Source organism: Mus pahari, chromosome 20 (genome assembly GCF_900095145.1).
Source record: "Mus pahari chromosome 20, PAHARI_EIJ_v1.1, whole genome shotgun sequence".
NCBI lineage: Eukaryota > Metazoa > Chordata > Mammalia > Rodentia > Muridae > Mus > Mus pahari.
In genome coordinates, this window is record NC_034609.1 from 41,019,120 (window position 1) to 41,039,248 (window position 20,129).

The window sequence follows — 20,129 nt, forward strand, 5'->3', positions numbered from 1 at the left end:
GGTGAGGTGGACAAAGGAATAGAAACCAAAGCAGCAGCAGGAGAGACCCATCCGGTTCCATCTGGCCTTCCCTTTCATCTCTACTGAGGTATTTCAGAAAGCTGGCCCCCACTTTTAATCCCAGCATTGGGGAGAAAGGGGCAAGGGAGATCTTTGTGAGTTTGAAGTCAGCCTGGTTTCCGCAGCAAGTCCCAAGCCAGCCTTAGTTAAGACCCTGTCTCAAAATAAACAAGCTGGGGAAGCAGCTGTACCTGTAACTTTCTTGTTATATCTCAAACACCACAGCGTAAACATAAGGATTCAGCACTGTTTCTAGTCTGGGGACGGGGCCCTTACTGTACTATTCTCTTAGGTGCTTACGTAGTCTTAGATGTGGTACCCTCCAGAATTCCTAAACAGGAGCTTTCCCCCTCCCCAAATAAGATGGTATAGAGAGGGCAAATTTGAACTTGAGAAGACATAGTTTATATCTGCTCCAGTCCACCCGAGTTACTCAGCTGACACAATGTTCTAAACATAACCCAACCCACTGCTGTGAGAGATTCATCTTTCTACTTAGTGAACTGCAAATATCTGTTGTACACCAAGTTATCTTCAAAGCGAGCAGACTCCCAGCTGGTATACAAGTGTCTGGGAGACCCACTTGAACTCTTTGGTCATAGGCCTACCTGAGTATCAGTAACTGGAGAGGACGGTTAACATACAACCCACAGAGTTGGGGTCACATGACTCTATTCTACAGAGATCCCCAGAAAGGGATGTCCTTCACTTATCACCGATAACAAAACAGAATAAAATTAGTAACTGTCAGAATCTCTGGATAGACAGGCAAGTCCATGTGCTAGGGTCTAGCCAGTGCTAAATTCTAACGGGCTGTACCCTACGAAACTGGTTATTGTACTTGACTGACAGAAGGAAACCTTTTAGGGTTCAACCTTAGATATTAGTATATTCTCAGTTAATGGCTAGTCTTTATAAGTTATTATTTGCACAAGGCTGTAGTACTGAGGAAGACTAAAATTACTTCAAAGTGTAAGAAAACAGAAAAGTATATGAAAACGTGTTTATTATAGAACATTAGAAAAATGACCCAGATGACTGTTTAAAATACACAAACCCCACACTGCTCAACACGACAAAGGCCTGAGAGCCATGTCTGGTCCTGACAAATCACTTCCGAAAAGTTCTCAAAGATCTGACTCCAAAGTGAACTGGCTAGACATGATTCAAGAAGTAAAGTATAAATATAAGGGCAGTTAAACGAAGGCAATAATTAGTTTACAATTGTCATTCCTGAACAGTAACTGCAGAACGGTGTGCATATGGCCTGTCTGTGTGTATATACACACAGAATCAGGTCAAAAATCTAGGGAGCGGCCTGTGCCCACATACTTGAAGCCCCTGAAGAATGTCATAAAAAGGATGTATAACATCCATTATACATCTGTCCCAAGAACAGCACATTTCCACACTTATGCATTTCTTTAGAAGGAAACGGTGCTTTAACCAGTACGACGACAGGAGGATGAGCTCAGACCACGCTGTGCTCACAGGCATCCCCTGTACCAAAGGCATCCATTTTAGTCTTGGGGCTTTAAGAACATCTTCTTAGGTTTTAGGGCTTTTATAGTTCCATTTTCATCTTCTTCGTAATTGGCTCGGTCCCTTTTCTTGGCAAACTTTTTTCCAATTGTTCCCACCAAAGTCTCATATCTTCTTGCCATTTCTTCATCGGACACATCGACCTCTACCGTCTCGTCTTCCTCTGCTGCCGCTGCTCGGTTCTTAGAATTCATCTGAAGCATTAACTTCTGAAAGAGACAGCAGCGCTGGCCATCAGGGAGGCAGGGGAGGGGCTGGGGTCATCAGGGAGGCAGGGGAGGGGCTGGGGTCAAGGCTGTCTTCTGGCAGGACTTAGTCACAGAGTCCCTTGTGAGAATGGACAAAACTCTGTGCCGCCAGTGGAAGGAGCAGCTCAGGGTCCCAGCGACAGCTGAGCTCCGTGCCAGGTAAGCTGTCATCTACAACACAGACCCTGCCTGTCACTCACAGTAAAGGGAGGCACACAGCTAATCATGAGACGACAAAGGAAAATAACCTCCTTTAAGCCAAATGGAAAGGCAGTAGCTGTAGATCCACCTATGGGGGTAGCGTGGAGGATGGGGCTGGACATCACAGGATGGAGGTCAGTGTATCTCAGACGATGTCCCCGGGGACTTCACCTCTTTCTTCACACTGTACTAATCAGTCACACTTGTCATTTTCTGATAACTGTTGTTTCTTTCTAGCAAGGGGAGGGAGGCTGAGGGAGGGAGGCCAACGAGGAGGCCCTCAGACACTTACAGGACTGATAAAAACCTCTGCTGGAGACTCCATGTTAGAGTCTGGTAATCTGGGCCATTCTCTGAGCTGTTATGCCTGAACCTTCCTACTGAGGAGGCTTTGGGAAACTTGCCCACCAAAACCCCAATCTTTGGCCAATAAATCCATAAACCCCAAATGTCTGCTTCCTTTTGCCTCCCAGACTCCTGCCCATTTAAAGCTTAAAGGAGGCTGGGGCAGAGAAGAGGAGTGCCCAACATAGTTAGTGTGGACAATGCAAATGTAACACCTTGATTATGTGCACACTCTTGCCCCCCCCCCCACAAACCGACTCTCCATCTTTAAATAAACTTTGGTGTGGTGGACTTCCATGACTGCGCTTTTTTCTGAGGCATCCAGAAACGTGACTGTCATCTGGAGACGTTTTTGCCCATCAGGGGACAGATGACAGTGGCCAGAGAGAGACACTTTTAGTCACCCCAGTGAGTGGGGAACCGAGGCCGGGGGGGGGGGTAGCCTGGAGGGCAGAGGCCTCAGGGTAGCCTGGACCATCCTTTAACATCCAGGACAGCCACCATATAGGACAGCCCTAGTGTCACTGCGCGCACTGAAGAACCATGGCTAACCTGGCACAAGCTGAGGCAGATACCACACATCTGCATGGACAAGGCCCACAGGAGGGCTCTCGACATCGGCACCAGGGTTCTTGTACTATGCTAGAGTGAGGGTCTGCTTTTCTGTGAACCTGAGTCAGGACAGTCAACTGACAGCCCAGTCACAAGGTGAACATTCACATTTTTCAAACACACTTTTGAAGGGATTCACTGGTGGGTGAACCAATCTATTTACCAGCTTGGATTAAAATCTGTCCATTACAAAATCCAATGACACCATTCTTAAGTAGCATTTCCCCATTAAGAGAGAGACATTTACAGATGCCGGAGAATAACTTCTCATAATAGCATCGCATGAATAGTCTTGACATTCCTGTAAAAGACCCAGTTGAAACTCTAACAGTGGCTGCGTCAGGGACCGCACACCGCGCTATATTAAATTACCCACTCAATTCTTCCATAAAACCAGACTGCCACGCTGCAATTTCTTTAAATAGCTATGGCAATATTTCAAGACTTGTTATTTTTTATATAATGAGGAGAAATGGTACCTGGTGGGGAGAGACTGGAGCTCAATTATTGGCAGGAAAAAATTCAATTGGAAAAAAATGTTCAAATTTGAAGCAATTATATTTAATACCTCAACTTCAGGATTAAACCCCCTGAATGACATCCTTCCGTAGAGAAGATCTTCACACAGGGAGAAGCTCTGCTCTTCTATGATAAAGCTCCTGAGAGGGATAAGAAACCCGTGTTACCAGTGCATCTGCTCATAAACAAGTACAGAAGCGGAGAGGTCAAGACGGGGTGGAAATCCATCTTCTGGCTCTCGGGAGGAGCAAGCCAGAGCGCAGTGAGATCCCTTCCCAGGGTTAGCAGTAAAGGCAGATCCATCTGGCCAACGGCGCTGGGAGACAGAGCCACAGCTTGGGGCTAGCTTCTTCCTACCTCTGTAAATAATCACATCATGCAAAGACCCCAAGAATTCTTGATAAACTTGAGCTTTTCATAGCTGAAGCAAAAACAAAACAAAAACAAAAACAACAAAAAAAACCTGACTCTTGAGTGTCACCCAAGTACTCATTAAATATTCAAGACAGTAGAATGGCAATTAGAACACAGGGCAGGGGACAGACAGCAGGCCAGGGCGGCTCTTACACAAGGCCCGGTTGGCTATAAACGCCAGACTGAAGACTTGTCTCAGCGGCTCCTGTGTCAGCGGAGGAGCGTGTGACGTTGGAGGCTGGGCTAGCGGACAGACTACAGCCGCAAGGGACAGCACAAACGTCATGGGCAAATGCTGTGGAACAGACCACAGTATGTCTGACTCCAAGACTGATTCTTTAGTCTTTGGTTTGGGACCCAAATCCCAGGCCAGCACCGTTCTCCAGCAAGCCAGCAAAGGCCAGCGATGGCCAGGCCTCAGACTCCCTTATGGAGTCCTGCTCTGCTTCTGATCAAAAACTACTCCCTCTGCCAAAACACACACAGGTGAGTCCAGGGGCTGGGGAGCAGCCAGGAAGGAAAGAACGGACATCCTGGTCCAGATACGGTGCCAAAAAAGAACCCATTTATATCACACGGGGCAACAACACAAGCCTTCTGTTCCAGGCACTCAATCAGCACCCCACCGTAGCCAATAGGGCAAAGCGGAACACAAGTGCATCCACAGTGAACTTGAGAGCAGAGGGCCGTGACAACTGTGAGGAACTGCCAAGCGGAGCAAGCTCTCCTTAGCAGGGAGCAGGGGCTGGCCTTGCTGAACTGGAGAGGCAAACTCAAGTTCAGGATCAGAGAGGGGGCTGAGACATGGTCAGGAAGACAGAAAGGGACTTGCTGTGAGCTCTCTGTGACTCTCTGGTGGAATTTTCAGTTACATGGCTCCTGGTATGTGTGTGTGTGTGGGGGGGGGGGGATGGACGGACGGACAGATCCTCCCGGAGGACAGAGCTCTGGTGCAGCAGCTTTCTGCGGCGGTAAATCTAGGCTCTCACAGCATTAAACCTGTGCCCGAGTCCGGAATCAGTGCTGCAGCAGGACTAGAACTCCCCCAATGACATCTCATCTTTCCAGCTGCTGCTGTGGCCAGGGGCCATGGCACTCAGGTCTTGGCTCTGTGGTCAGACCCTTCTTTCTCTGTGGCCTCTGTTAAACTGTGTCATTATTGGTACTCCAAGGGCCCACGTGGGGGAGGTCTGGTCTCTGGTGAGGCCATGGGGGAGTGGGGCCTGGTGGGAAGTAACCAGGGACACAGCATTTCGGGGGGAAAAAAAATGCTGTGTCTAGAGTTCACAACAGTGAGCACCACAGAAGCCTGAGTACCATCCTGGCCTCTTGCTTCCTGCCTCAAGACGCTCGCTGTACACAGGGCTGAGCTGATACCAGTGCCATGCATGCCCTTGAGTCTCCAGAATTCTCCAGCTAAACAAATCTCTCTCCTCCTTCACCCAGCCTCGGGCGCTTCATTATAGCGACAAACCCCAGACTCGAATGCCAGAAAACACAACTTTTATAGAGTCCACCCAGATAATCCAGGATCATCTCTTAAAGATCCTTGACTTCATCGCGGCAGTCTGTCATCTCCGCCAAGGGTCCGTGAAGTCCTGGGTATTTATTATCGGGGGCAGAGAGGCATTTTTCTAGCCTACTGCGCCTGAGAAATAAAGTGCAGCCTGCCGTGTACATTAGACAAACAGGGGGACACTTGGGTTCTGTCCAGCCAAAGAGGAAGAGATCGAGCCAAATCCCTGTGGTATATGGCAGAAAGGCCCTAAGTAGGAGTATGGCTAATTCAGCCAGAGCAGAGTCGAGACAATTCAGTGTAACAGAAACAGGAAGCATATGAGCATGTCAGGCAATTGTCCAATGGGACAACACTCAACTAAACTCAAGAGTTAGCAATACACACACACACACACACACACAGAGAGAGAGAGAGAGAGAGACAGACAGACAGACAGACAGACACACCCCGCCCCCCAGACAGGCAAAGCAGCAGGAGAACAGAGCTTCAGTAGCACAAGAAAAAGAAGGGATGATGGAATTAGTTAAAAACGAGTTTAATGATTATAAAGCTACAAACATGCCTGAGAGTGTCAATGAAAATATAAATGCGAAAGAAACAATCACGGAGCCTGAATTTTAAGTGGAAACTGCAAAAAAAACAAGAACCAGATAGGAATTCTATAGCCACGGAAAAAAAACTGTGTGAAGGAGGAAACTGCTGTGGGCATGATAGGAACACCAAGCCCCCAGTGCTCGGAGGCCGAGTTCGAGACAAGCTTGGGCTGCAGAGGAAGGCCCCGCTTCCGACAGTCCTGCTCCCGCTAAAGGAAACCCATCTGAATCCATTACACGGGGCTTCTGGGTAAGAATACTTGGGGCCCCAGATTACGTCACTGGTGAGACCTGGTCAGCAGTGGGGAAGAAACAATGGAATAGCATCAATTTCAGGCAAACCAGGAAAAGAAAGGAGTTAGGGACCCTCAGCAATGGGCCCTGTGGCCCACCTTCCCCTCCGCCATAAGCCCCAGGAACCTACTCTTTCTCCTTCAACTCCGGCAGATCCAGGTACCAGTGCTCATCGCTGATCATCTTCCGCTCCTCCTCTTCCAGTTGTTTCTTGGTTTCTGAGTCCAGGCCCCTTTGCATGAACTGTTAAGACAGGAGCAAGCCCGTGTCAGTGCCCTGGCTCATGGGCGGTCAGCCATAGGTACCGGGGCACCCAGCAGACAAACGATTCCCTGAGGATCCGTGACCCTGGATCTGTTTTTTGCTTTCCAGACTCCCCCGTGGTTCAAAGGACACAAAGTTCAAGGTGCCTCACAATGCCCCTTACATTCTTGGTGGCAAAACCTGACTAACTGGGTCCTATCTTCAATGTCGCCTTAGCAGATGCGTGAAGGCACACAGTCACTCAGTCACCCATATCTACACTGGACAGAGGATAGAACACGGCTGTGAACCAAGCATGTCTAGGGTTCAGAAGACCTCAGAACATACTCTAAAACTAGCAATTTCAACTCCCCCAAAACGAAGGGTTCAGAGCAGATTCGGAAACCACAGCTCTCCAGCTGGATCAATAACTGTCTAGGGTTTTTTGTTTGTTTGGTTGCTTGTTTATTTTCTTAAGGTTTCCCAGACAGGATTTCTCTGTGTAGCCCTGGCTGGCCTTGAATGCAAGAGATTCACCTGCCTCAGAGGCCTCTTCAGTGCTGGGATTAATGAAGCATTGTGGTATGATGTTTTCTGTAAACTTAGGTTTTTCCTCTGGGCCCCGAGCTCCCATAAATAACGACTCTGAGACTCAAATATATTTACAAGCACCTAGACCAGATAGCCAACTGACTATCTTATAACTTAATAATCCTATTATTCTATTCTAAGTTCTGCCACTTGGCTGGTTACCGGGACCCCAGTTACACGGGACTGTCTTCCTGTGTATCTAGGGCCAAATTCCCTGTGCTTCTCTCTATCCCAGAGTCCTTTCTTCCTATGGACCTCCCACCTCCTATTTCCGGCCTAAGCTAATAGGCCAGCAGCATTTTTTATTGACAGATGAAGCTTTTTTTTACACAGTGCACAGGAGATTACCTCTACAGAGCAGTCATGCCAACTCGGTCCTGAGCTGACTGTGGTGGCCTGAGGAGGGCAGTGGGTCCTCACTGGCCTACAAGCCTACAACGCTTACTGTCTTTTCCTTTACAAAGTACCCTGGAAGGTCCAGAAAGAGCCAAGACCACAAACCAATACTATCTCTAGTCAAACCATCCGACTGGCAAACCTTCTGCCCACATCCTCCTAAATATCTGCCCCGGCCAGAGGATTGCAAAGATGCTGACAGGCCTGGCAAGATGGCTCTCTGGTTAGAGGCACTTGTCGCCAAGGCTGACCACCTGAGTTTGATCCTAGGAGTAGAAAGGAGAGACAACTCGCGGAGGTTGTCCCTCTGACCTTGGCGTGTGCCATCCTGCGTGCACACAAACACATAAAAGAAATAAATGCATTAAAAAGGAGGAGGAGGAGGAGGAGGAGGAGGAGGAGGAGGAGTCTGGAGAGATGGTTCCATCGTTAAAGAGTGCCGGCTGCTTTTCTAGGGGACCTAGGTTCGATTCCTAGCATCCACACTGGGGATCACAAACCCCAGTAACTCTAGTTCAAGGGAACCTGACATCCCATTCTGGTCTCCTTGGGCATCAGGCATTCACATGGTACAGACACACATGTGGGGGAAACTGTTTAAGTAAAACAAACACGCCCTGAAAACCGATGAGGGAGGATTGAACGCTCAGTGCTCTCTCTCTCTCTTGTCCCATTAGCTCCAGCAGAACAGCCACCTCGGCTATGACGGCTCTAGGCATCTGCACTCCCTGCCTTCTCCTAGGGCATCCTGGTTCTATGGTGCCCACCGCCCTCCATCCCACCAGCAAGGTCTCTGTCAATCCAGCTGCCGAGGCAAACGGAACAGAGGCCATGCTCTCTCACACACACTCATCCACCCTTACTACCCAGCACGTGCTCATTTGCCTTATGCCAGGAGCGCAGAGCACTCAGTGCTCCCCAGGCCCGCTTCATTCCTCTGAAATGGGGATGATTACAAACTGCTCCGGCTCGCCAGGACTTCAACTTTGCTCACATGCAGGAAGAAGTACTTCCCTAACTAAATTAGGGGCATCCTGCTCACTCAGAGTTGCACCCCAGCTCAGCTTGCCCTCAGAGCTCATAGGGGAATGCTCACTCTCTGGCCCTCGACAGGGCACCCGTTTATGCCTGCCTTCCTTCCTTTTCTTGGAAACATGTTCTCTAAGAGAGTTTTTCATTTCACCTTAAGCACTGACAGCCACAACTTCACATGGTGAGGCTTAATGAATCAAATCACCTTTAAGATGGGGGGGGGGAGATCTGCTACCACCCATTTGAAACACTACTCAGAACTCTGATGTTTCCTGGGCTAGCCATATATAAGAGGAGACTATTAGGGTGCTGGGGCACAGCGGGCCAAGGCTCCCAGACAGCTACATCATCCTGGGTAAACTATTGAAACTACAGTATACTGTGTCGCTAAACTATACCATCTGATAGGTAGGGCAGCTGTGTTAAACATGTTTATAATATTGTTGAGTTAAGCATTGTAATCAAGCTTCCCCCTGTGTGTTTATAGAGACTAATCATTACAAGCAAAAGCTCTGGGGTCAGATGACCCGTCTTTTCAGCTGTTACTTCTGTTTCAGACACCTCAGGTGTCATCAGAGATAACGTCTGTGACTCCTTCAAATGTTACTATGTGACTTAAGTTGTTCATTATATACAATACACGGAGAACAATGTCTGAATGTAGGAAGGACTGTAAATACGTTCTATTAATATCATTTAAGCTTCAAGAATTAGCTTTCCCCTGTCTTAACTCCTGTGCTCATCTGCTTTTTAACCCCACTCCCCTTTTAAGTTGTAGCTAAGCTGATTCCGTTTTAATGACATCTGAGACGGGGTCTCAGATCTAGCTCGGGCTGGCCACAAATTAAGTTCCTGCCTTCACCTCCCAAGTACTGGGATTACAAATGTGTGCCATCAAAGCCACTTCAGCGGGCTCAAGTTGGTTCGACTTCCAATTTAAAAACCACGGGACGGGAAAGTTGGCTCAGTGGCTGTGAGCACCCTTGATTCTTGCCTAAGTCCTGGTACTCACACCCGCTGACTTAAAACTCTAGTTTCAGGGGCTTCAACACTCTCTTCTGGCCTTTGCAGGCACTTGAACACACATGGTGTATATACAGACATGCATGCACACACCCAAAGAAAAACTCCTCATTTCGCCCCACTGCTAACATTTTCTCCATTCCCACCACGAAGACAACCTTCACCCAGAACACAGGAACTTTTGTAGCTGGCCTTTTTGGTTGTGAGCTTTCACGTTGTTAGGGCTGGACCTTTCTGATTAACTATCACCCACAGTACAGTTAAAGTGGCCTTAAAAAGCAATAACTACCCGGGCGTGGTGGCGCACGCCTTTAATCCCAGCACTTGGGAGGCAGAGACAGGTGGATTTCTGAGTTTGAGGCCAGCCTGGTCTACAGAGTGAGTGCCAAGACAGTCAGGGCTACACAGGGAAACCCTGTCTCGAAAATACAAAAAACAAACAGACAAACAAAAAAGCAATAACTCAGAAGACAGTTTCCTTCTGCTCATGAGGCGATAGGAACAAAACTTCAGTCCGGCTTACAATTCCTCGGATGTCGTGACCCCTAAGATTTCCAGCCTCATTTTATGCTCCTATTCTTTCAGACGTCCGAGCTACCTTTAGTTCTTAGCAACGTCCCTGATTTTCTCCTTCTTGGCTTCTGAACTCACTTTCCCTCAGTTTAGGACACTGACATCCTTCACGTTGGTCCTCCTTAAGGACCACTTCTCGCGAGAAGTCTAACTTCCCAGGCGGCCCAGACACTTCAGCCACCACCGCACTCAACACTGCAGGTTCTGATGGACGATGTGCAGGCTCCCTCGCTCCCCACAGCAGGCTAAGCGAAATCTCACCCCTGGTGCCCGATGGCCCGCAGGATGAGCGAATGAATGGGGTGCGCTGGCCGCGGCCATCCCGGGCCAGTCTGCCCATCGCTTCGGCCCGAGTCCCACTACGGGACATCTCGGAGCTCAGCAGCCTCCCCACCCGACAACCCAGCATCCCCCGACCTCAGCACCTTCATGCGCAGGAGGTTCTTGGATAACTTAGTCTTGCGTTCCGCCGCCATGTTGGACGCACTTGCTGAGGCTTTCCCGCCGCACTGCGCTTGCGCACGGTCAAGGGCGGAGCCAGACGAGACCTCGCTCTAGACCCGCCCCCGCCACGTCGTCTCCAGGCGTCGCTGATCTTTAGCTCCTCCTCCGCACCTTTGCCACGCCTTCTATTAACCGCACCCATCGTGCTGCCCCGCCCCAGCATCTTGCCCCGCCCACGTGCCTAGGGCTCCGCGCTGCTTCTGGCTTCTCCAGCTCTCGGAGCGCGTCTCTCCGCGAGGAGCTGTGGTAAGAACTCGGGCCACCGCGGGGCGACTGCGATTCAGGGTCCCAGGGCTAACCTCAGGAAAGGCGGATTAAGGGGAGGGTGCTGGAGCTGTAGGCGGGGCCTCCACGACACCCGAGGACTCCCTAACGACCCGGTCTGGAAGTTCCTTGCTGAGGTTGCTGCCAGAGTTTAAAAGTTTTAAAAACACGAATGGTGAGCTCTCAGTAGCCCTGAGCCGCTGGTGTCGCTATGCTAGCTTAGTCACCTCAGTCACAGAGTATGAAGGAGGTGGCCACAAACCCAGGCTGCGTGATAGCTGCAGAGCTGCACACAAACCGTGGAAGACTGACGAATATGCATACACCTGTTCGCTGTGCATCTTTGAGCCTGAAGAATTTCCCTCTGAAACAGAAAGAATGGAGGCCAGCCTGGTCTACAAAGTGAATTCCAGGACAGCCAGACTATACAGAGAAACCCTGTCTCGAAAAACCAAAAAAAAAAAAAAAAAAAAAAAAAAAAAAAAAAAAAAAGGGCAGGAACTAGCAAGAGCTGTACGCAAGGATCAGCAACAACTTGTGAGGGGGCCAGGAGTGGTTTAGTGGGTGAAACCACTTGCTGCCAAGCCCGAGGACTTGAGTTTGATCCCCGGGATCCCCCGTGATGAAAGGTCAGAATGGACTTCCACAAGTGATGGTGCTGTACCTCGTAAGGACACGGAAGGACACATCACTGGCATGTAATAAGCAACCCGCTGGAGAAGTGGTAACGCCGAGATTCATAAAGCATTCCGGATATTAAAAGCCCTGCAGGTTTTCTCAGTGGAGTAAATAAAGACATAATGTGTTAAGTGGTTACAGAAACACATTTACTCATAACTGTGAGTGAAACATGGGTGAGCACCAAGGGGCTAAAAACACATTCCCACCCTTTCCTGGAGCTGCCTTTCCATACATTAGAAAGCAGTAAATACCATGAAAGAAAGAAAATGGCTGCAGCACAGCGAGTGAACTTTAGGGTCACTTTAAATTTAGTCCAGGATGGCCCTCTTCAGATCAAAGTGGTAAGGCTTGAAAGTGAAGAAAATATCATTGTTATGAAGCCTTGGAGGTAGAATGTACCAAAAGTAAAAAATAAAAATAAAATCCTGCTATCTTGTTACTGGCCCCTCCTTCCATTCAAATACTGAAGTCCTGACCCCCCATTATATCAGAATGTGACTGCGTTTGGAGACAGGGCTTTTCAAGAGACAACCTTTAGGGCGAACCCACATCCAGTATGGCTTTCTTCCCTTGTGCTGTAGATGAAACCTATGGCTACACACTAGGCATCTGCCCTACCACTTAGCTAAATCTTCGGCCTCCTGTCATAAGATGAAAACTTCTGAGTGCACCAGAGGTGTGTATGCTAAAAGAAGGACCATCTACATGCCAAGGAAAGAACCCCCAGAGAAGCCAAAACTACTACCACCTTGGTCATGACTGTAAGAAATACATGTAGCCGACACCCCCTCCCACCCCATCCCTGTAGTATTTCTTTATGGTGGCCATAGGAAAAAAAATGAAGCATCACATAGCTATAGGTTACAGTTGGGACGAGAGCCTGCTGATCAGAGATGGCGTAGCAAGGGTCCCTGAACCTCTCTAGCCTGGCAAAGGCAGTATATCCCAAATGGGGTGACATTTGTTTCAATAATCCCTTGTTTTCCTACCCCACCCCTTGTTACCCCTCTGGCTTACGGTGTTGTGTTTTATTTTGATACTTCCACCCTACCCTAAATTTTCACTCCAGACACTCCAGTGACGCCTCTCCTATAAAAAGAACAAGGAGGAATTGTGGGATGTAAAACTATGCTAGAAGGTTTGGTAAGGCAGAGCAGGTTGAGACTAGGAGACTTGGTGGGGACACTCCTGAGACTTAGTTGACTCCTGCTCCCTGCCGTATTCCCGGCCTTGTTTTATATCCTACAGGTTAGCCCGAGGAAGCTCTCCTAGTCATTCGCAGGGCTGTGTGCTGCAGCTGCAGGTCACCCACTCCCCACCTGGCAAACCTGAAACTCTACCAAGTAAACATTAAGCAATCACACCTGCTAATCTGCTTCCTAGAATTCCGACTTTGGCTACTGTGTAGGATTTTGAAAGACCTGCCTGAGGACAGAGGAGAAGAAAAGGTGACTTAGTCTCCAGGAAGCTGGAGGGTGTCTGAGTTAACTCTTGACCCTTTTGGGTTAAGAAGAGGAAAACTTCGTAATAGCACGCCTACAATCAGCAACTGCCTACAATCAGCAACGGTGGCCCCAAGCTCCGTAACTTCGTTCGGACCTCCATTATTTCTAGTCTACTTGAGCACCGGGTTTTGATTTGAAACATGGATGCTATTTTCTCAATTCTTCAGGACTTGATTGAAGGATAAAGGCCAAAGTTTTCAACCAGTCAACTAAAAACATTCTGGATTTTTATTTGGTGTTGCAAATACTTAAAACGGATACCCAAAGGTCCTACCTCTCCAAATGTAATACAATGAGTAGAAATTTCTTTTTTTTTTTTTTTGGTTTTTCGAGACAGGGTTTCTCTGTGTAGCCCTGGCTGTCCTGGAACTCACTTTGTAGACCAGGCTGGCCTCCAACTCAGAAATCCGCCTGCCTCTGCCTCCCGAGTGCTGGGATTAAAGGCATGCGCCACCACGCCCGGCTGAGTAGAAATTTAAGAGTAAAAGTGTAATTGTGGCTTTGAATTACTCCCCACAGGGAAGATAATTCCTTAATCTTTTGATGGTACCAAATTATAGAACACAGGGTAGATGCTGTATTCAATAACCTGTTGTGATTATATACAATAAAGAAATCATTGTTTTGTGGTCAGAAATACCTTGAGTAGGTCTTCACATGGTTCCGAGTCACGTCACGATGCAGTTTGTTGGGACTGTAAAGGCCAACTGCTGGATCCATCAGGAAAGGACTCCTCTTTCCACATTGACTCATCCCATCCTTCCCCTCCCTTCATATCTGCAGCACTGACTTCAGAGCTGCTGTGGCAGTACATACCTTCCCAGTGCAGGATCTAAAGTGGAAGAGCCTGGGGCCTGCAGAGGATGCTCTTCCGGCAGATATTGAGGCAGCTGGTATATTAAGTCCCACTTGCTATTTTTGCTTGTTTGTTTGCAAGTACCAGGTATGAAGGGGTATACACGAAACAGATTTATGAGGATAGCCAGTAGTTTATAGAGCTGACGAGGAGGCTTAAGAACAAAGGGAAAAGGGCAGAAGCCAGGACCACCAAGGAGTCTTGGAAGCAGGGATGAATGTAAACTGTCACTGGGTGAACACCAGCAGATTTCTCAGCTCTTAAGGCACTCCGCTCATAATTTCAAAGTCAAGGAGAGTCTCCATTTGTCCTGGTTTAGGGTAGGACTTGATTTATAATCCCAGCGAGAGGTGAGAGACTACACAGTGGGGAGAGTAATGTTTCAAAGAGAAATCCTGCCTCCAAGAAGAGACAGTCATTATGTTAGCCCAAAATGGCGGTGGCAAGGATGGACACCCAAATGAGGCAGGGAAGGGGAGGGTGCTGTTGAGACAGTCCCAGAGCTGAGGAATTTAAGTGTTGATTGGGAAGCGCGTAATACCTGATACCAAGTCTGTCTCTCCTCACAGATTGTGCTCCCTGTTCCTGCTTTCCTGACTCATTCATTAAACAGGTGCTTACCAGCTGGCTGCCAGGAACATGCAAATTGTGAGTCCAGGGCAACCAGCCTCAAACCTAAGGCAATGCAGTGCATCCCTTTGCTCGCTTAATGGGTTACTGATTAAGTTCTGTGCAGATGTATCTAGATATGGTCTTACAGGCTTTATGGATAAGTACTTTCTTTTTTTTTATTTTAAGGATATATTTATTCATTTTATGTTTATGAGTACAGTGTAACTGCCTTTAGACACTCTAAAAGAGTGAATTGTATGCATTGCAGATGGTTGTGAGCCACCATGTGGTTGCTGGAAATTGAACTCAGAACCTCTAGAAGAGCAGTCAGTGCTCTTAACCTCTGAGCCATCTCTCCAGCCCCTGGAATAAGTATTTTCTAAACATGTCTTGACCCTGGAAATTAAATGACTGGAATACACAGAGGAAATTAAAGCATGTTAAAAAATACGTTTTCTTGCATGATTCTTTTTGATACACTTGGATAGAGAGAACCTCAGCTAAGGAGAGGGCCTGTGGCAATTACCCCGGGGCATTTTCTTGATGGCTTGGATGTTGGCAATGCCACCCCTTGGCTGGTAGTCCTGGGTTGTGCCCAGAAGCTAGCTGAGCAGAAGCAGGAAGCCAGGCAGTAAACAATGTTCGTCCATGGTCTCTGCTTTGGTTCCTGCCTCCCGTTCTTGTCTTGGTTTCTCCCAGTGATAGTCTGTAAATATGTAAGCCAAAGAAACACTTGCATCCCCAGCTTGCTCTTCATCAGAATGTTTTATTCTTTTTTTTAAAATCACAGAAAGTAAGCCAAACTAGGGCAGTTCCCTTGTGTGTATATTTAATGGCCTTTTGTGTGTGTGTGTGTGTGCACGCGCGTGTTTTACTGTGTGGAGGTTGGAGGTCAAGGTCAGGTGTCCATCACTCTTTGTCTTATTTTTAAAACATGGTTTGTCAGGAAACCTGGAGCTTACAATTTTTGATGGAATAGGTAAACATCAAGTCAGTGACTCCCCTGTCTCTTCCTCCTTGGCACTAGGAACGGGCTGCCATGCACGGTCAGCGTGCGTTCCTGTACGTGCTGTGGTGTGTGTGTCTGTGTGCTTCCCTGGAGGGTGTCGGATGACATCTGGTATTGTGTCCTATCGGCCTCATCTTACGCCTTTGAGAAGGGTGTCTGACCAAACCTGGAGCTGAGCCCGGGACTAGAGAGCCCCGTGGTTCTTCCCGTCTCTGCTTTCTCACAGCCCTGGTGCAGTACGACACCGTGTGCCTATTGTTTGCACTGCTGATTTGAACTCGGCGCCTCATGCATGCTCAGCAAGCATCCGCTGCTGAGTCACCTTACCCGGGTCTTGTGCTTGAACTCAGGACCTTGATGCAGGCAGGAGCTTCACTGACTGATTTCTCCAGCCCTCGCTTGGGTGACTCTAAGGAGCAGTTAGGATTAGGGATATGCTAATCTAGATGGAATTTCTAATTTCATAGTTCCATAAGAATACACTTGTATTTTATATTTAGAATACGTATAATGTCTTAGTTACTTTTCTGTGGCTGTGATGAAACACTGTGAGCGCGAGAGTTTATAGACGGGAGGGTTCGTTTGGGCTTTACTGTTCCGGAGGGGTAGGAGTCCATCACCATCACCATGCGGACATGTGAAGAGCAGGACCTTAAGCTCCCAGGGCCTACCCCCTAGATGACATGCTTCCCGCAACAAGACCATCCCTCCTAAACTTCCTCAAACTGTCAGCAATTGGGGACCAAGTGCTCAAACCCATGAAGCTATGGCGGGGGGGGGGGCAGTCTTACTCTAACCATTTCACCATTTAGTCAGTTGGACTTAGATTTGTTCACATTTTATTTAGCCTTTTCTGTACCGTGTTCTCTGCCATTCTTTTGCCTGTTCTTGAAGTCTGGCCTACATAATACTTTTTTTTTTTTTTTTTTTTTTTTTTTTTTTATGACTTCCCGCCATAGCTTCCTATTTTTTTTTTCCCTGCCGTCTTTTTACCTTAACAAATCCTTTCTGGTATCGAACATCTTTCCAGCTCTTTGGTAGGTGCTAGAGAAATCACTCCTCCCCCTAGAAGGGGTACCAGACGAGGCCACCCACCGGGCCTTAGAATGGTTAATAAATTGTTGGGACACCTGATTTGGATTTTGAGGAGCTTTGAGAGACTTGCTTGAGACCCTAAGAGGAGTTATGAGGACAGGCAACAGGGGGCAGGCAGGAGTCTCTGAGCCTGCCAGAAAGGGTCTTGGGTGACTGACAAGGCTGGAGAGCAAGCTAGGCCCAGAGCCCAGAGGCCATGAGTTGGTAGGATCTTTTTACCTCAAGTCACCGTGAAGTGTTGCGCTATGACAAGGAAGAGGATGACTCCATTTTGAAGTGACACAAAACCGTCTAAGACCACACTGGCTGAGAGCAGAGGAGGGTGGTGGGGGGAGGGAAGGCAGGACTAAGCAGGGAGGCGTTCAGAGGCTCTGCTGTCTTGAGGATTGGTTTAAGTCAGTCTTCCCTGTCGCTTTTAGACTGGCTTCCTTCTTTAAGCTTTTCTCGTCTCACCCGTGAGATAAAATTCAAACCCGGGTCAGGTTTTGGCAGTCAAGTCTATACTTGGCTTGTAGCCTCACCTTCCATCTTCTTAGCCTTCTCTTCTATATCTCCGTTTCTCCACCGTAACCCTGAAGACACTCCAGATTCACATTCTGTGTAGACAGGTACTCAGCTGCTGGAGGAACGCCCAGAGTAGTGTTTCCTGTTACCTAGCAGGCCCTACCTACCTGTTGTGTTGGGTCGTAGCTTTCTCTTGCATCAGAGGAAAACGATCAGTTTCAGTGTCTAATTGCACAACCCCTTTTATTCTTGTCTGCCCCTATGGCAAGCACAGCTCCACAGTTTTATATGTAGCTGCGTCTTTCAGAGCTGGAAGCCCCAATTCTTCATCTACTTAATACACTCCGAATGAGTAAGCACAGAGCTGCTCTTTAAAAAGGGTGAGGCAGCATCTTTTAGAATTTTCCGCATCCTCTACTCACTCACAAGCCGAATGAATACTCCAGCAAATTCCGCCCAGCTGAGTTTACAGGTTTTTATTTGGCCTTCTAAAAAGGGAGAAAGATCAAGGGTGAAATGAAACCAGCTCCCCCCTCCCCACCCCATAATAATTCTATCAGAATGCTCTGTTCAGTTAAAATGGTACCTTTAGAGCTGCCGGGGGAGTTTCTAAAGAAGCTAGTTGCTTGAAGGATTATGAAGAGAAATTATTTTCTTTAAAAAATAATCACCAATGTATTCAACCACAGGCCTAAATCTGCAAGACAGTCGTGGGAGATGGGGCAGGTGGTCTCAGAATGAACAAGAATGAACAAGGCATGAACTGTTGGGGGAACATGGGTTTTTGTTGTGTGGTTATATGGGGTCTATGGGCATGCATGTACATATGTGTGTGTGTGTACATCTATATGTGTGTGTGCATGTGTGTGCATGTGTGTGTGTGGTATGTGTATGTGTGTGCATATATGTGCAGGTGTGTGCATATGTGTGTATGTGTGTACATGTGTGTGCATATGTGTGTATGTGTGTACATGTGTGTGTACATGTGTGTATATGTGCATGTGTGCGTGTGTGCGTGCATGTGTGTGTGTATGTGTGTGTATGTGTGTGTACATGTGTGTGGTATGTGTATGTGTGTGCATATATGTGCAGGTGTGTGCATATGTGTATGTGTGTGCATATGTGTGTATGTGTGTACATGTGTGTGTACATGTGTGTATATGTGCATGTGTGCGTGTGTGCGTGCATGTGTGTGTCTGTGTGTGTGTGTGTGTGTATGTGTGTGTATTTGTATAGAGACCAGAGGTCAATCTTAGGTATTGCTTTTAAGCTGCTGTCCACCTTGCTGTTTTGAAGCAGGGTCTCTCACTGCGATATAGGGCTCACAGTTCCACTAGGCTGACTGGTCAGCAAGCCTCACGCATCCTTCCTCTGCCTCCTCAGCTCTGGGATTACAAGTATGTGCCTACACACCCACCCTTTTAGGACCCTTGTAGGTGCTGCTGAGAAATCGGGCTCAGGCCCTGTGTGTGCACTGCTAGTGCTTATCTGCTGGACTCCACCCCCAGTCCCAGGAGCACATTATAATTATAGAACTCAATTCACAGCTGAGATGGGTGTTTAATTTCCCTGAGAGAGTAATTTGTGTGTTTGTTAACAAGGAACAAAAGGTCTCAAGTTGGGAGTTCCAGAGAGACCAGACGTTCTTTACCTCCAAGCCCTTGTGCTCAGAAAAGGAGACCAGAATAAACAAGTCAAAGCCAGTGACCAACAAGGAGGCTTTTGTGATGAAACCTTGCTAGGTAGAGTGGCCTTCCGACTCTTTGTGTTGTCTTGCCATTCAAAGGATAAGAATCCCACCACTGTAAAAACATACAGCCCGTATTTCTCGTTCAAGTTCAAGGATATTTATGTTTGTAGCAGTCTTACGATTTCAGTTATCATATACAGCAAGTTTTATTTGAGATACTCTTGTGCTTTATGGACTTTTTTCCTGTTATAACTTTAAAATAGGAGAATAAAGAAGAAAGAGGAGGAGGAAGAAGAGGAGGAAGAGGAAGAAGAGGAGGAGGAGGAGGAGGAGGAGGAAGAGGAAGAGGAGGAGGAAGAGACCGAATTACATTTTCCTAGATCGCTACCTGTGTGTTTTTCCTGCGACCCTACACCACCTCATGCTCACCACATGGTGGAGGCTGATGGAAAGAGAATATTTAATTCCAAGGCTGGTTCTGAATCTCCCTCCAGCTATTTTCTCTCACTGGTGATCTTACGGTAGGTAGATGTTCCTGGTCAATGTGGCATGGGCAAACTTTGATTTTTCTAACAAAAGTGAGAAAAAAAAAAAAACCAAACAAACCCAAAACCAACAGTAGCAGGTCTCTCTTTGAAAGCATTTGAAGCATTCAAAGACCATTAACTATTTTGTTAGCTAGCAGCGAGTGGGTGTTTTTGACAAAGAGGGAAAGATTAATTAGGTATTTGTTTCCTTTGATTAAGAAAGTGTAAGTTTTCTAAATAGTGTTACAAAAGTTATGCATTTCCTTGTTGAATGAAAAAAAGAAAAAGAAAGAAAGAGGAAAGGAAAGGGCTTGACTGCTCTTAGACTTGGTGGAGGAGAGAGTTTATTAGAGTGATGAGGGAGAGCATAGCCAGAGGCAGACACATCTGGGTGAGTCCAGAGTGGACGTGAGCAGACTGAGCTGAGCCCTGTGGGGAGAGGGGGAGGGGAATGAGGGGCAGCAGCCAGGAGGCCAAAGGTACAAAGGGCAGGTAACCAGAAGCTGGACTGTGTAGGGAAGAGCCCCTGGGGGGAGGGCAGTCCAGCCCCTGGGTGGACTGGAGAGTCCAGGGTAGAAGGCAGAGTGTGCCAGCCACGCCCTGTAAACACACCTGAGTGTGCCAGCCACGCCCTGTAAACACACCTGAGTGTGCCAGCCACGCCCTGTAAACACACC

At 47.8% G+C, this 20,129-nt stretch overlaps 1 protein-coding gene across 1 annotated transcript; it reads right to left on the bottom strand.

Annotated features, from left to right (window-relative positions):
• Positions 1-1,033: 1,033 nt before the first annotated feature.
• Mphosph6 (M-phase phosphoprotein 6) lies at positions 1,034-10,705 on the bottom strand. The gene is made up of 4 exons (XM_021220721.2): positions 10,631-10,705; positions 6,478-6,590; positions 3,577-3,667; positions 1,034-1,811 (listed from the first exon to the last, which is right to left on the bottom strand). Exons 1-4 carry the CDS (start codon positions 10,679-10,681, stop codon positions 1,581-1,583), a joined length of 486 nt encoding a protein of 161 aa, XP_021076380.1. The 5' UTR covers positions 10,682-10,705; the 3' UTR covers positions 1,034-1,580.
• Positions 10,706-20,129: the final 9,424 nt, after the last annotated feature.